General features: G+C 36.2%; 2 protein-coding genes across 3 annotated transcripts; one reads left to right on the plus strand and one right to left on the minus strand.

Moving 5' to 3' along the window:
* Window positions 1–955: 955 nt before the first annotated feature.
* On the plus strand, window positions 956–12,048 carry LOC131159410 (uncharacterized). 2 transcript variants are annotated; one of them, XM_058114294.1, is made up of 9 exons: window positions 956–1,125; window positions 1,590–1,853; window positions 3,054–3,201; window positions 3,343–3,493; window positions 3,605–3,730; window positions 3,824–3,904; window positions 7,267–7,459; window positions 7,533–7,803; window positions 11,468–12,048. In XM_058114294.1, the coding sequence occupies exons 2-9, from the start codon at window positions 1,662–1,664 to the stop codon at window positions 11,722–11,724; spliced, it is 1,419 nt and encodes a 472-aa protein (XP_057970277.1). In that variant the 5' UTR covers window positions 956–1,125; window positions 1,590–1,661; the 3' UTR covers window positions 11,725–12,048. The 2 variants fall into 2 exon arrangements, with proteins under 2 accessions (XP_057970277.1, XP_057970278.1); XM_058114295.1 differs by having other exon boundaries at window positions 987–1,853.
* A 1,110-nt stretch (window positions 12,049–13,158) lies between these two features.
* Window positions 13,159–15,885, minus strand: LOC131159411 (serine/threonine-protein phosphatase PP1-like). The gene is made up of 3 exons (XM_058114296.1): window positions 15,166–15,885; window positions 13,885–14,444; window positions 13,159–13,743 (listed from the first exon to the last, which is right to left on the minus strand). The coding sequence occupies exons 1-3, from the start codon at window positions 15,332–15,334 to the stop codon at window positions 13,567–13,569; spliced, it is 906 nt and encodes a 301-aa protein (XP_057970279.1). The 5' UTR covers window positions 15,335–15,885; the 3' UTR covers window positions 13,159–13,566.
* Between the last annotated feature and the right edge of the window lie 342 nt (window positions 15,886–16,227).

The following is a 16,227-nucleotide window of genomic DNA, read 5'->3' on the forward strand; positions in this document are numbered from 1 at the left end:
TTGAACATTAACACCATCATATAAATTTTTATAATAACTCTTTAGCTAACAAAAGAGTTGTAGATATACTAAAGAAATAAAAATGTTAGTTTTTTTTTCTTTTGTCAATTTCCTTTTGTTCAAAGCAATGCTCAAGTGAGAAAAATATAAAAAAAAACTATCATCTCATCTTATTATCTAATTTTTACTTTTAAATTTTGATCATATACTCAAAAAATGAGAAAAAGAAAAGATAAACTTCAAATCCAATAAACCAAAAAAAAAAAATGTTACAATTAGATCTTCTAATAATTTACACAATATTGACAAAATTTAAACTTGTTAGAAAAGTAAATTGATTTTGATCAAGTTGTGGCATGCATTTTCTATTAACACGAAAATTCTAACGACGGAAAATTACCACTTTTTGAGTACCTTTTCAGGTAATAAAATTAATAAAAAAAGTATTGTTTTAAATTTGATTCTAAAATTCAATTAAAATTGTCACCATGCAAATGATTAATTTTACGAACAATCTAATGCTAAAATTAAAACAAACATAAAATATACAAAGCCTGAAAAATGAAGTTCGTCATGGTTGATAGCCATGGCTTGGCACGAAACTGATCATTCAAAACACAAAAGTATTTTAATTTGTAATATATTTTCATTTTTATGCATTAATTTTTTATACCTTTTAAAGTAATAAAATTGAGAAAATGCATTGCTTCACGTTTTATATTAAAATTTAGTTAAAAATCTTACCATGAACAAGATAAAATTAAAATAATCGTGAAGTTAATAAAACCTAAAAAAATAAAAATTTTGTCGCAATTAGGAGGGAATAGTTCCCTCCCAATGATATAAAATTTAACCTCGATTCTAAGCTAAAATTTTTACGAAAAAGGAAAATAAATAAAGGAAAACATTACATAAACCTCCATTTTTATGGTGTTAATTTAACATATGATACCTTATAATTAGTAAGAAATTAGAAAAATAAATTTGTGTATATGTATAAATTGGGGGTATTAATAAAGCGTGTGAGGGAGAGATCCTCAGATCCATAGTTTGAACTTTGAAATTGAAATTGGTCTCTGGCGAGCATCCGGCAAGTGGCAACAAATGGTTAATTTCCACTCTCAGGCAAGTATTTCCATCCTCCGTCCGACCTACTTCTCCTTCTGGCCCGACTTCCTTCATTCGTCACTCGCGAACTCGCCATCGCTATTTCTTCTCTCTCCCCATTGCCTGCTTTCTCTGTTTTCGGCTCTGTTATCTGGTATTCTCTGCAATTTAGGGTTCGGGGGGTGGAGGGTGTAGGGGTGTCCCTAAAAGTACAGATCGTTGGCTAGAACTAGAAGCGGAGAAGCCCCTCCACTACTCTTCCTTCCGAGTTTTTTTTTTTTTTTTTGCTAGGGTTTAGTGTTTTCTGTTTCCTTCTGGGTTGTTCAGTTCAATTTGAGGGTTTTGGGTGTTGGGATCGGAGCTTGATAGGGATTGATCTCGTTCGTGGTCTGGGTTATGCTTGTATTCTATTGTCTTCGTTCTAAACTTCCGGTTTTTTGCTTTGCTTTGCTTTTTGATTTTCAATTTTGGTAAAAAAAAAGGGGTGTAGCAGCAAGAGACACGCATAATCGATAGGAGGGCGTGTTGGCTAGGGCTCGTGGTGTGGTGGTGAGATGGAAGGAAGGAGGATATCGGCGAGTCCTCGGCCAGGATGTGGCAGGCGGGTTTTGGCTAAGAAACGGCCTCGCGTGGACGGATTTGTCAACAGCGTCAAGAAGCTTCAGAGGCGAGAGATTTGTTCGAAGCGTGACCGCGCTTTCAGCATGAGCAATGCCCAAGAAAGATTCCGCAACATGCGCCTTATGGTTTGTGTCTTTTCCTTATTTTTCCTTTGGTTCTTTGCTTATTTTCTTCTCTTTTCTTTTCTTTTCTTTCTGAGCATGGCAGCAATTTCGAATTCTGGAATTAGGAATTAGGTTAGACGGGAACTACTTAATAGACATAGTTGTGCCTACAGGTGAGAAGAGGATGGCTTTTGATTACCCCGTTGTTTTCCTGCCTAACATTTTTTTGTACTCTCTATGGTGTAGTTATGAATGCATATAGGTTTGCATATTTCTTGTTTACATAACAAATATGGAAATCAAGCTTTTCAGAGGGTAAGTTGGGTAACACATAACACATCAAGTATTTTGACCTGCAAAAATTAGCAACTGATAGAAGTATTAAGTAAGAAAGGACAATGCCTGAAATCACTTTAGCAAGATAAAAAAGAAAGAAAAAAGATCTCCTCAGGGTGTTTTTTCATGGTCTAGTGAGTCCAAGCATTATTAGTTCTCTTGTTCTTTCTCAGGCCTGAATGTCACTTGAGGCTCAAGATCTCTCTGCAAAATTTACATGTATTCTTCTATTTGCCTTTAATTTTTATATGCTGTAAGTTGTGATTGCTGTTTCCTTTCAACAGTTGCACTGAAATTATGCATGTAACGACTACATGGAAACATGGGGCTTTATATTACTAGAAGCAGCATAAAAAAGTTTTTGAATTCATTGAATATGTTTCGTAATATCCATAGACCATGAGGATGGGATGCTATAATTCTAAAATGTTTCGTAGCCTGTGCTTGTGCATGTTTGCCTGCATTTAGGGTGCGTTTGTTTTGGCCATATGGTTAGGCTAAACATCCTTAGCCTATGTTTAATGCTACAAGGTGTGGGATAGGACTGACCAAGAGGGAAGATTTTGGTACATTTACTTGGTATAAGGTGGGGTAGCCCCTGCTCATGGGCTACCAGTGGCTAAGCAGTAAAAAGGAGTAGACTACCCTATTATTATTATTTTTTCTTTTTCTGTTATGTTTTTCTTTTCATTAGGGGTATTTTGGTCGTTTGAATGATTAGCTTATACTTTATACACAATAATCAAAACATAACACAGTATAACTGTCATAACGTGTCCAATCCACTGTCTAGTCCAGTTTAGTCCCATAAATTTTAATCACCAAAATGAATGCACCTTATTTATTCAGCATTTAATTATTTATTTACTACTTTATTCATGCCAGGAGGAGTATGATACCCATGATCCCAAAGGACACTGTTCGCTTGTACTACCTTTTTTAATGAAGAGAACTAAAGTAATTGAGATTGTTGCTGCGCGTGACATTGTCTTTGCCCTTGCACATTCAGGAGTTTGTGCTGCATTTAGTAGAGGTAGCAGTGCAGATGATCTTTCTTACTAGAAACGAAATTTGGCATTATGCTTTTTGAAGATTCTGACCATATACGAAGTCCATCTGCTAGAGTAGGAAAATTCTGATCAAACATGTTCAATTTTGTTTGTTCTAAATGCAGAGACAAATGAGAGGATATGTTTCTTGAATGTGAATCATGATGAAGTAATTCGGAGTTTGTTTTATAACAAGAACAATGATTCACTTATCACTGTGTCAGTTTATGCTTCAGACAACTTCAGCTCTTTGAAATGCAGATCCACAAGGATTGAGTGCGTGGAAGTGCTTTGTTATTTATTTGTCTTTTTATTCTTCAATTCATGCAATTTCTTGGTGCTAATTTCCATTTAGCATTGCCTTCTTTCTCCCGTTTTAATGTTTAGATACATACGGAGGGGCAAACCGGATGCTGGTTTTGCACTTTTTGAATCCGAGTCATTGAAATGGCCTGGCTTTGTGGAGTTTGACGACGTCAATGGAAAGGTTCTTACTTACTCAGCCCAAGATAGGTAATGTCTTGTTTTTTATGATGTTTTATTTTATTAATTTTTACTACTATATTAGTTGTTGATTCTAACATTTTTAATGTTTTCTCTTTTTAGTATATACAAGGTTTTTGACTTGAAGAACTACACAATGTTGTACTCTATATCAGATAAAAATGTTCAAGAAATTAAGATAAGGTTACTCCCCCTCCCTCTTCACCCCTTTGGTGGCCTTTTTATGTTTCTGTTTTTATTGTTTCTTTGGTAGGCGAAAGGACACACATGCAAACCATCCCTACACGCGCGCGCACTCACACAAACTCTCATGTTGTAGTTTTAGAACTGCAATTCTTATTCATCATATTTTAGAAACTTTATTCTTTTTTTGCTTATGTTGTTCTCTACATAAACTATGTATTCTAGGCTATTAATCAGAATGATTGATTAGACATATTCGGATCTATCTATTGGTCTTTTCTGTGTTACTTATTACCATATATAGTTACAACTTATTAAGTTTGGTGGAATGTCCAATACTTGATTCCGTGAATGGAGTATGTGATCATGGGCTTCTTCCTAGTTATCTGGAACATGGTGCATTTTGGGCCATGGTATGGGTATGTGGAGGGGGTACGCTACTTAACAGGTATGCGATTCTTGTGATGGTAAGCTTAGGCAGTATGCGTTTTGGGTTGTTGCACACTTGAATAATTTATTTGGAACAATTAGTTGGTACACTGTTAGATTGTGGTATGTTTTGAATTATTTACTTAGAATGGAGTATAGCATATAGGAGATCATCTCTATTATTCTTTCTCAATTAAATTATATACGTTATAAATTAACATAACAACAACAACAATAACCAAAGCTATAGGATAAATTATAAATGAGCCACAAAAATTAGTTAGTAAATTATATTTTAATGTAAATCAACGTGTTGATTTTTTTAAAGTGTTAATATCATACTACGAAGTGAACAAAGTTGTTGGACTATTTAAATAAACAAACCAATAAAAAATGTAAAATTTATAATTATTAGCTATACTCAAATAATCATGTCAAAGACTGTCGGTATTCCTTCTATCTGCACACACACAAAAAAGAGGGGTTGGAGGAATTCTTTCTGCACACACACAAAAAAAGAGGGGTTGGGGGGTTTAAATTCCTCAAACAGCTCTCTCTCTCTCTCTCTCTCTGTTTGAACCAATCACCATTGCAGCAGCAGGAAGTTGGAGCCCTCCTCTCTCACCCAGCAGCAGGAGGCCCTCTTCTCTCATCATCAAAGGCTTCACAGCAGCAGTTTTTTGGTGCAATTCCATGTCTACTATTTCTTTGTTCTACCATTGAAGAGATGAGTTCAAGATGTTGGCCATTTCCTTTTGTGATATTCATGGATATGTATATTATAGAAAAAAAAAGAGAGATTTTTTAAATGAGGAAGAATGTACATAAAAATCATAAAAAATCCTCCTAAGAAAAAGGAAAGAAAAGGGGGAAAAAAAATTACAATCAAAACAACACAGCCTTCCAATCACGCTGTAAATCCAAAAACCGGCCCCTTTAAAACACCCATTTGTTAAAGCCCAGAGTAAAGCCAAATATTGAATCCTATCCCAAAGCAAAGACAAAGACATCTTTTTCCCATGAAGATACTCATTCCTCTCCAACCAAATACCCCATAAAATGGCAAAAAGCCCACACTTCCACAATTCCAAACCATTTCCACTCCTACCAAACTCCATAGAGGAAGTAGCCAACAATTCCGACACTGAATGAGGACACAACCAACTCTTCCGCAACCAAGCTTATTCCAAATCCTCCAAGAAAAAGAATAGTGCAAAAAGAGATGAGAAATTGATTTTGAACTATCAAAACAAAGAGAGGACACATCCAGAGATAAAGCCTTAGAACTTAGAAGGCCTCCTACTTTGCAACAAGTTGTTGGTGTTAACTCTGTTAAGAGCAACCAACCAAATAAAAGCTAAATTTTTGAGGGAATATTCATGTTTATTATCGTGTGCAAGGATCAAGTTCAGCTTTGATTGATGTGTTGAATGCATGTATTTTTATTTTGTTTCTTGAATATATAAATATGCTGCAGAAGGAACTTGTTAGCAGCAATTGTTTCACAAAATGGAAAGAAAGGTTACTATTAGGGAAAAGATATATATTCACTTAATATGGATCATAATGGTCAAAGGTGTATGGCATGCTTTATGTATTTCTCACTTATGCTTGGTTATCACTGGTTGAAGGCCCTGTAGCTTCTCATGAGTGATCTACCCAACATGGCCTCCCTTCTTAAAGGGCACTTTAGGTGCAATTTTACTTGAAGTGTGCACCTTACCTTGTGAGGTGTGCACCATTTCCTCAGGCCTTGCATTCCAGGTACTCCGTGCTCCTTGCACCTTTGACTGATATGACAAGAAATAATTCTTTTAATAAGTTACTGAAAAGTAAAAATTATCCTATATTGCGGTTTGAGGGAGTATGGACCATTATTGTGTAGTGGGTTAGTTGACTATTCACTGCTTCAAGTAAGAGCATTTGTGAGACTGATGTATGTCCAGTTAGGTGATTGGGCTATTAAAATTAGCATCTTTAAACACAATACACATTGCACGATTGACATGCAACAAAGCAAAGTTATTAATATTCCAAAAATGGATAGCAACTTTTATCTGCTGTTGAACCTAAGATGGAACCTAACCCATGTTTGCCACCTGTAGATACAGGGCTCCACAAAATAGCATCTTTGTCCATGCCTACAAGCCTTTCAACTCCTAGGTCCTCCAAGATACCATACTAGGCTGGTTATTACCTTTTAGACTTTTCATACTTATTCATATCTTCTCAATTTATCAATTTATTCTATAGAAATAGCATACAAAAAATAAAATCGCATTATTAGAGTAATGTATATGCTATCATAATTGACTTGTTCCCACCAATAAAAAAAGAAAATAAAATAGAGGGAAAAAACAATTAGGATGTGCTATGGTGCTGGGCAAGATTAGGGGGGACTTTATGCTCTCTGTTCCTTTTTTTTTTTTTTTTGAAACCCTTTAGGCCTCCCACTTCCTTTGTACATTGTATTTTTGAATTTGATTCTTATACAGTGAAAAACATGGCAAGAGAAAGGAATTTGTTCATTGAAATTAAATAATTTTGCTTTCTGCTAGATATTTATGCATATTTTTATCGTGCATTGCATATTGAAGTATGGAGCATTTGTTGTGGTGAAATTCTAACTTCTTGATGTGGCTCTTTGTTCTGTTTTAGGCTTGAGATGTATCACTTTATGAGGTTAAAAATGTTCTGCATGTTGACGAACATGTGCATATTTGTATTTCAAGTGCCTTGCAAATTATATACTTGGTGTATTTTATTCAATTGGCTGGAGTTTATGGCTTGCCAAATTTTAGTGCCTTCATCTTGAGATAGTGTGTACTATGTGTAGCTTTTGTGACTTCTTTATAGGCCTTCTACATTTCCATGCTTTATACATGTCCATTATATCCGCTCATGTTTTCAATTTTTTTTTTTGGGGTAAACAGTCCAGGCATCATGTTGCTGATTTTTGGTAGATCTACTAGTCATGTTCCTCTCAAGATCCTATCAATAGAAGATGGCACTGTTCTCAAAGCCTTCAACCATCTACTGCATCGAAATAAGAAGGTGGACTTCATAGAACAATTCAATGAAAAGCTTCTTGTCAAGCAAGAAAATGAGAACCTTCAGATTCTTGATGTAAGGTCATATTTACTCTTGGAGCTTCATTTTTGTTTATGCCTATAGGTGTAATCGCCATTGCCCTTTGTAGGTTCGAAACTCTGAGCTGACTGAAGTTTGTAGAACTGAATTCATGACTCCATCTGCTTTTATATTTCTGTACGAGAACCAATTGTTTCTGACGTTCAGAAATCGAACTGTTGCTGTTTGGAATTTCCGTGGGGAGCTTGTAACTTCTTTTGAGGATCACCTATTATGGCATCCGGATTGCAACACAAACAACATTTATATAACTAGTGATCAAGACCTTATTATCTCATACTGCAAGGCTGATTCTGATGACCATTGGACAGAAGGAAATGGTAACTTTTGTACTTTTTAACTTTGAGTAACAAATACAGCTGAAATGCCTAAACACTTGGTGATTAGAGATGGCTATGGTAACTTTTGAGTAACAAATACTGCCAAAATGACCAAACACTGATGATTAGAGCTGGCAGTGGCTTTGGAATCTGGTGCTGTGATGTGAGCTTAACAATATTCAAGCTAAAGATTTCTCTCTGCACTATATCTAGGACCACAAACAAATCAATCTGCTCACGGTGGCTTGGAAGCTTAGGCTCATGAGCGGCTCAATTATAGGCTTGATTTGGACTTGTTTAATAGGCTTGAAAATTAGAATCATTTATGAGCTAGTTTAATAAGGTTGAATTAGTCTTGATAGATTGTAGTTGGCTTAAGTGTAGGGATTATTTATGCATAAGATTATTTACCTCAAACTCCATAACCTGCTCAAGACTAATAGACTAGCTTGTTTGGGGCAAAAAAACCTCTAAGGCAGTATTAGTATGAGCTCATTTTCACCTTTTTGTATAACAAAACTTCTTGTTTCTCAAAATGAGAGATTCCAAAAGAATCAAATTGTTAGCGAACATCTCTGTAGCTCAGTTCGGTAAGGGCCCATGAGCTCATTCGTTTGCATAATAAACAATCTTGAGCCGACATATTAAAGCTTGTTTAAAAATTTAATGAACAAGCTTGAGCAAGGCAAAGCTCAGCTCGTTTGCTGCCTTAGCATATCTCCTGGCTGATTAATATAGTTTACTTTTGAGCAAAAATGATTATTAAACATGATCAAAACCCAAAAGTTCTTGAAAATGAGCCTTCAATGATGCATTGTGTTTTGCTTTCGGTTTTATTCTTTATTTTCTATTATTATTATTTTTTTCAAACTGTTCACTGATGCATTTATGTTGGAAACCATAACCAATTCGTCAATATGGTAGTCACTGGGCTATTACAAACTAGTATTATCCATTGTGTATTAAGAAATCCTTTAGCAAATAATAGGTTTGTTGTGATTTATTGTTGAGAAACCTGAAAAGTGTGGTTCAAACTACATAACTACACACTTAACATAGGATCATTTGAGGACAAGCATGTTTTGGTGGAGTTCCACATAAGGTCTTCCCTTTTGCCTTCCTCCTAATAACCTTTTTGATAAGACAATTTGTTGGACCTGTGACTTTCACTTATGGCTTGGGATTGTGTAGCAGCATTGACTAACATGGCACAGAGCTGCAAAGTAATACCCAAAATTTAAAACATTCTAATCTCATTTCAGTTGGTTTAGTTTGGTAGGTACTGGAAGTGACAGCATAAACTGAGTTGCGTCACTAGTGGCCACTTGCATCTTAAGTTTTGTTTGGTCCCATTTTGGGAACAAAATGATGAAAACCTTGTACGGGCTCAATTTTTATTTGTGCTGCTGGTGGCTATTATTTTTAATTGCTTTTTTCTCTTTTGGTGAATATTTCTAGTATAGTTTGGGAATAATTTGACTAGTATTTTGATAAAATACCTTGTTTAAAGAAATGAATGATACATTTTTTTTTTTGGTCTGAAGGAAGTGGCTATTCTAACTGAACCTGAACTAAATTGGACAGCTAGTGGCCACTCTTAATGCCTTTTCTCACATATTCTGTTCAATTTTGCTGCTTGGGAATGATCTGACCATCATCTGCTAATCAGCCCAATCAAAATGGAGCAATTTGGGTTGGGGAAGTTGCCTGAGTCTGTAGTATGGATTAAGCATTGTTTGATTATTTATCATTTAATTTCCTTTTTTTTAGCATTTTTAATTATTTATATTTTTTAAAGATATTACAGTCAGATTTGCAGGAACTGCTGCTTTAACCCTGTCATTATGTGGTCACTTTGGTTGATCATTCTATTAGATTCTCTGGTATCTTTTTGTTACACTTAAGTAGTCAACTTATTATTTCATATGATATTGATCTGTTGCCCAGAGTCCTAATTCCTCATTGCATTTATGTGTTGCGTTTCATGTTCCACCACTTATTTTAAATTTCCCTGTTCTGTATTATAATTGTATGCATTTACTGCCATGAATTCATCTTACTAATATGGTTAGCTTATGTTATGGCTTTCGAATTGTTACCTGTTGCTTTTGCTTGCTCTATATTTTATCAGGAACTTTTTTGGCAATGCGTAAATCTATTTTAAACGTTAATCATTTTCACTTGTTGCTTTATCTATATCTTGTTGCAACTTCACCATATGTTGATCCTGTCTAATTGTTGATGAAGTGTTATTTCCCATTTCTGAAGCCTTTTTTTGCTTTTTTAAGAGTCAAAAGCATAAGTTTCAAAAATGTAACTTGCACGCTTTTATTTATCAAATAGAAAACAGCTTTCTATAAATTTCTTGCCAAATGGCACCTTGATTTTGACTTACCAAAGTTATCAATGCATCATGTGTTCCAAAAAAAATTATTTTATGGTAATTATGTTTACAATGCTTTATCACTAATAGATTATCCCTTTAGAAGTTATACGAGTTATCGTAGACAGCATGTTTGTGGTAAATGGCATTATATTCCATGTATATTTTCTGTCTGGTTTGGGTTGAAGTAAACCAACCATGTCTATTCTACATTCCAGTTTCATGCATTGAAATAACTTCACTTGGGTGCATCTGCTTAATTTAATGGTTGTCTGGTCTGTAAACAACAAAATGCACTCTTTTAGTTTCCCCACCTGTCCTATTCTTTGAAGATCAACTCTTTCGTCTGTGTGTGCGTGTGTTTTAAGGCCACATTCCTATGCTTTCATTATATATTTTTTTATTTATTTTTATTTTCAAAGTTCATATCCTCTATTTAAGTTTTTTCCTGATTCTATGTGGCAGTTTCTTCTTATAAACAAATTATTTTTGTATAATCTAGTAGTCAATATGTCTATTTACTCCTCTTTTCTTGTTAACGTTCCCGCATTCTGGGTTGCAAAGCAAAGTTTGCTTTCTTTGATTGCATTCTTTACCTACACTCAATGCAAAGCCTTGCGGACAATGTGTTGCTTCAGGCTCAGGGATAGCCTAGTGGTTTGAGTTGCTATATCCATCTCTCTTTCTTCAGTATTGGTTCTAAAATCTGTTTCAGATAAAATTTAGTCGTGAAAGAACATTTTTAATATAGAAACCTGGGTGGTTCCAGTAAGAAAATGAGTTGGTTCTCTTCCCTGCCCTTTGCTTATTTGGGGTTTTTGGACTGACCAACTCTGACATCTGACATTAAGAAAAAAAAATTGTTGTCAAAACTGTTTGGGAAAAGCGTAAAATTCCCCAACATGATAGCCTGAAGTATGGCTCTCTATAGGAGAATTTTCTGATTGCACTCCTTTAATGGAGTAAGCCTTAGCTGTAAGGGGGTGAGCTCTAGGGGTGAGCCATCAACTAGAACGTTCTTTTGTTTGATTTCTTGCAGGGTAAAATCTGTATTCAGCAGGTTAGGCATCCAGGAGGTAGCCGGTCGATTTATGGTTGGACCCCCATCATTATCCAATAAAAAAATTGATCGTTCTTATTTTGTTCTGAAGGCATGCCTTTTTGTGTAACGGCCTATTTACTGTTTTAGTTTATATATAGTTCTTTTTTGGCTTCTGTTAGGGATTAGGAATCAGGAATTTTTTCATTTAATGGAGTTATTTGTTCTGCTTTTGGTTGCAGCCGGGTCTATCAACATCAGCAATATATTGACTGGGAAATGCCTGGCAAAAATAAACGCAACCAATGGCGGTCCCAAGGTTGATCCATGCAGCAGCAGCAACAGTGATGGCTGCTCAAAGAAGCAGTATCTTTCTCCCAGGATGAGAAACACAGTTGGGGAAGCTCTGGAAGACATAACTGCGCTTTTCTATGATGAAGAGCGCAATGAGATCTATACTGGCAACCGTCAAGGTCTGGTTCATGTGTGGTCTAACTGAAGATCAGGTATTTTGCTGTTATTTTGTTCCAGTTCCTGTTGAGGTGCTGCTTGAAGATGTTGATTCCATAGGGCTCCTGCAGATGGGATAATTTCAGTTCATTGTACCATTATATGATTTTAAAGCCAAATCTCTCTGAAAATTATGTTGTTTCTTGTAGATGTACCATGTGGTTGGGTTAGTCTCATTGCCTGATTGTCAGCAGAGTAAATGTAACAAAGCTCTGGACCTCCTGTAGGGGTGTCCATAAATCATCTTGTACACTAATTGAAAATTTTCTGATTATTTCTAATGGTTATTTTGTGCTGCTGTTGGAAGTTTAAAGGACTACGGGCTCCGAAGTTTTATTTATAAAGCAATTTAGGCTTAAGTAATAGAATGTGAGACAAATATATTGTATTCTGGTTCTAAGATATTATGTGGACAACCAAAAAAAAAAAAAGAGAACCCTAAAAAGAAATCTTTGTAGGGAAACCATTCATTTTCTTTAACCTTATTGATCCTTTTGGAACTCCACCTTCACTGGACGAATATTTGGGAATGGCAGAGCCTGGGTGGGATGTAAACAGATCCTGCGAGCCATGTATTGGCAATCCAAAGGTGGCATAATGATTTGAACTTGAAGAAAGATATCCTCAGCTTCTATAGGCACTTAAAATTACCAAGAGGAATGAGGGGCTTGGGAAAGAAAACGCTGCAAAATGGGCGTGGAGTGTGGAGTATAGCCTTCCAAGAAGTACCTTAGGATCTGGAAGTGAACGATGGTGTGCTCTACTATTCAACTCCGTTCTACCCGTTCAAAACTCTTTTGACTGTTGAAAGTTTTCACTGTCACAATCCAAGCTGTTAAAGCTATTCTGGCACAATTGCTACCACTCCTCTCAGCTTGTTATATTTTCCTATGAAAATACTTTCCAGTTCCTGTTATTTTATTTATTTTTAATTATTCGGAGTTTTTGAATGCTCTTTCTTCATGTGGTGCCACAAAATATGATGTGATTATAGACTGCAAATTCAATAATCCAGTACAAAACCTTTTGGCATAAACAGTTAAAATGGGACTTCTCTCAGTTGCCAGATTATCAATTCAATGCTAGGTCATTTCAGGCCTATTCCTAGTTCAATATAAGGTCTTTCTCAATGCAGGGGCCAGTGCATCACATGGTGATATCAATAATGCCAGAGGAGATCAAACCCTTTGGGTTCGTTTTCGTCCCTGAATTCCTGAAATTTACCTTCCTTTGGAGTTGCAGGGTCGGCTTCAAGGGGCGCGGGATTAGTCACGTGGACCGTACAATGGACACGTAGTAACTTGGTGTGTAATCCAAAAAAAATAATGCCAAAGGAGAGAAGGGGAGGAGAAAAGGTTGCTTCATGTTCCAACCAGTGTAACATCCATATGCTCGTGTTGTGGGTGCACGCGCGCACACCAACTTTCTCTAACAGCAAGATTTCATAAAAGCAACTATTTGGACAATTTTTATTACAATATTGAAATATATTTTTGCCCTCTGAGAATTGGAGACTCCAGGAAAAAAAAATGCATACTAAATGCACACATCAATTAATCCATTTACATTTGAGTGATTCTCTCCTTAATTGTTTTAGGGGACTCTGCAACTCCTGTTATGAAATATGTACACGGTTTTGAGATGCCAGCTAATGCTGTCAAAAGGACAGTCTGTGACAGAAGGAAACTAATGGTGTCTGCTGCTGATTTTTCACAACCAATTCCGCCACTTGGTGATCAAGAGAGAGCATTTGATCATGGTAGGCAAATCATACTCGAGCAGAGTTCTTACTCCCTGGAAGTTTTGTTTTCCAGTTTTCCCTTGCCTGGAACTATTCCAACAGTGGCATCTTTCCTCTCCAGGGCTTGAGAATTTGGAATGAGCATAGCAAACTTGCATCCACACTCATCAGTGCCCCCGCATTGTTGAATTCTCCACAGTAATTTGGTGCCGAGAATATGGTAACCAGCTGCCTCTCTGCAAAGAACTCATACCCATCTTCTACAACCTGTTAGCATTTCAGTAGAAATAGAAATGGTTAGTCTAAAGAACCAATCCACAATTTTCTTCTTTTGTTTTAAGCCTAGTAGCAGCATAGTCAGACTTGAGAATAATGGAAAGAGATTTTGGAAGAATTAGCCAGACCAACCTGGTGAGCCCGGCATATGAGATCAAGATCTTGTTTCTTCAAGAACTCAGCCACCTTGTCCGCTCCAAAGGTGTAAGAAACACCCCTATCATTCTCCCCCCACCCTTTTATATCTTTATCAGGATCGGACCAAAGGAGATCACACAGAAGGCCCTGGTCCGGCACATCAATTGGCCTTTCTATAGCTCTTATCTGATCTAGGCTCTCCATCTCCGGAGACAACCCACCATGCATACAGAGTATTTTGTCATCAATCACAGCAGCCACTGGCAAACAGTTGAAGCAATCCGTAAATATTTTCCACAGGCGAACACTGAAACGACGCTTACACTCATCATAAAATCCATAGATTCTGTTGATGGAAGCGCATTCATGGTTCCCTCGGAGGAGGAAGAAGTTATCTGGAAACTTGATCTTGTAAGCAAGGAGAAGACATATTGTCTCTATACTCTGCTTCCCTCTGTCCACATAGTCACCGAGGAATAGGTAGTTGGAATCTGGTGGAAAACCACCATATTCAAACAGCCGTAGGAGATCTGAATATTGGCCATGTATGTCACCTGCGTACCCAAATTAACCAACACCCGTAAATTCATAAACAAAAAACAAATGATCCCAAAATATGAACATCATCTTATCACCTTAAGACACGACAAGAATAAGGGGACTGATCCTATGAAGAGAATCAACTAAAATTTTCATGAAAACACAAAAGGCATCAAGTTTTAATAATTTACTGTTCTGCATTGTTTTTGGTTGGAAGGAAAAATGGAGGGATGGAAAAATTTCTGTAATTCAGCCAGCTGATGGATCAAAAAGCTTCCTATTGTTCCAAAATTTCCATATTTTCTTCCTAATAAACACAGCATCATTTCGGGTTCTATCCCTCTGTTTTGTCTGCTTAGCCCTTCTAGTTTCTGAGGTTAGTGCTGCAGGACCGTGTGGAGTCTTTTGAGCAACAATGACCGAAATAATTCTCGTAATACAATGAATCCAAAACAGAAAGCACCGACAAATTTTCCTGCCATTGCACCACGAAAACATCGTTTTGCTCCCCAAATTTAATAATTTCAAACTTTTTCTTTGGATTTTGGATCAAACTCTTGAACCCCATAAAAAAGCTGAATTTGAATTAGCAACGCAAAACCTACCCAGATGAACAATTCTGCAAATGACTAAAATTGGCTTGGATTATCTATTTCCAGTGCGATTCAACACCACAAAAGTTCAAAACAATGACAATAGTGTTGGGCAAACACAAAAGGAAAAGGAATTAATTACCACAAACGTTAATGGGGGCTTCTAGTTCCAAAAGATTAGGCTGGCTGAGGAACACATCCTTCGCGGTGATGCAGAGTTGACGGATCTCCGCCTCCATCAGCTGAATTTTCTTGCCTCTGTTCTTCCTCCCTTCTAGCAACCTCTCTATTAGAGCGTCCAATCCTTCCATCCCAACCCCACTGCTTCTCAGTTCTCTCTTTCTTCGGATTTTTTTCAACCTTTTTCTTGATCCCTTTGTTGAATTTTCCCACCAACAATGTCTGCAGCAACCTTTGAATTGATAATAAAGCTTGCCCAGAAACAAAGACCGGAGAGGGAAAGAGAAAAAGATAAAAGGGAAAGAAAAAGAGAACTCCGAAGTTCCGGTTTGGGAGGGAGAGAGAGAGACAGAGGTAGAGAGCTGCAGAAGAATCGCGGGGATTGAGAAGAGATGAATGGCACTCCTCTTTTTTGACTTCGATTAATGGGTGTTTATTTTTTTTTTCAATAAAGAGAAAAAAATTATTGGGGTTGAGATGAGAAGAAAGATTTGCCAAGAAAATGGGGGGAGGAATGAGTGAGCATCCGAAGAAAATGGGAACTCCAATTCCATCAATGGATAAAACATGCTCATTATTTCTCATCCTTGAATCCAAAACCTATCCATGAAGGAGTATGTATTTGGGATTCTCATGTTTGGTAAGAAATTTTCATTTCAAGGCAATGTGAAATTGATGACTTGTTAGATTCCAACCCCAAAATAAACGTGAGAATGCACCCTCATTTTTTTAATTAAAAAAAAAAAACAAATTTCTTCATATTATAAAAGTACAACTTAGGTGTAAAGTATTTTTATTTTTGATCTTTTTAAAAATTAATTTTAACATTTTTGGAAAATTTTAAAATGAATTTAGAGTTTTTAGAAATTTTTTTTATTTATTTTAGTGGGTGAATTATTCTATTCCATTTCAAGCATCCTTTACATCTACTAAAAAGATATTGATTTGATATTAGTTATCTTAAGCCTATCTTAGCCGCTTGAAGCTTTTATTATTATTATTTTTTTTTTATCAAACACTCAAA

Source organism: Malania oleifera, chromosome 7, assembly GCF_029873635.1.
Source record: "Malania oleifera isolate guangnan ecotype guangnan chromosome 7, ASM2987363v1, whole genome shotgun sequence".
NCBI lineage: Eukaryota > Viridiplantae > Streptophyta > Magnoliopsida > Santalales > Ximeniaceae > Malania > Malania oleifera.

What these genes read in the sequence shown, in the direction of transcription:
- LOC131159410 (XM_058114294.1), top strand. Translation starts at nt 1,662, where the DNA reads ATGGAAGGAAGGAGGATATCGGCGAGTCCTCGGCCAGGATGTGGCAGG. An exon ending in ACTTACTCAGCCCAAGATAG is followed by an intron (nt 3,731 to 3,823) that starts GTAATGTCTTGT and finishes TTCTCTTTTTAG; the next exon opens with TATATACAAGGTTTTTGACT. An exon ending in GTTCAAGAAATTAAGATAAG is followed by an intron (nt 3,905 to 7,266) that starts GTTACTCCCCCT and finishes TGGGGTAAACAG; the next exon opens with TCCAGGCATCATGTTGCTGA.
- LOC131159411 (XM_058114296.1), bottom strand. Translation starts at nt 15,334, where the DNA reads ATGGAAGGATTGGACGCTCTAATAGAGAGGTTGCTAGAAGGGAGGAAG. An exon ending in AGCCCCCATTAACGTTTGTG is followed by an intron (nt 14,445 to 15,165) that starts GTAATTAATTCC and finishes TTGGGTACGCAG; the next exon opens with GTGACATACATGGCCAATAT. An exon ending in TCATATGCCGGGCTCACCAG is followed by an intron (nt 13,744 to 13,884) that starts GTTGGTCTGGCT and finishes AAATGCTAACAG; the next exon opens with GTTGTAGAAGATGGGTATGA.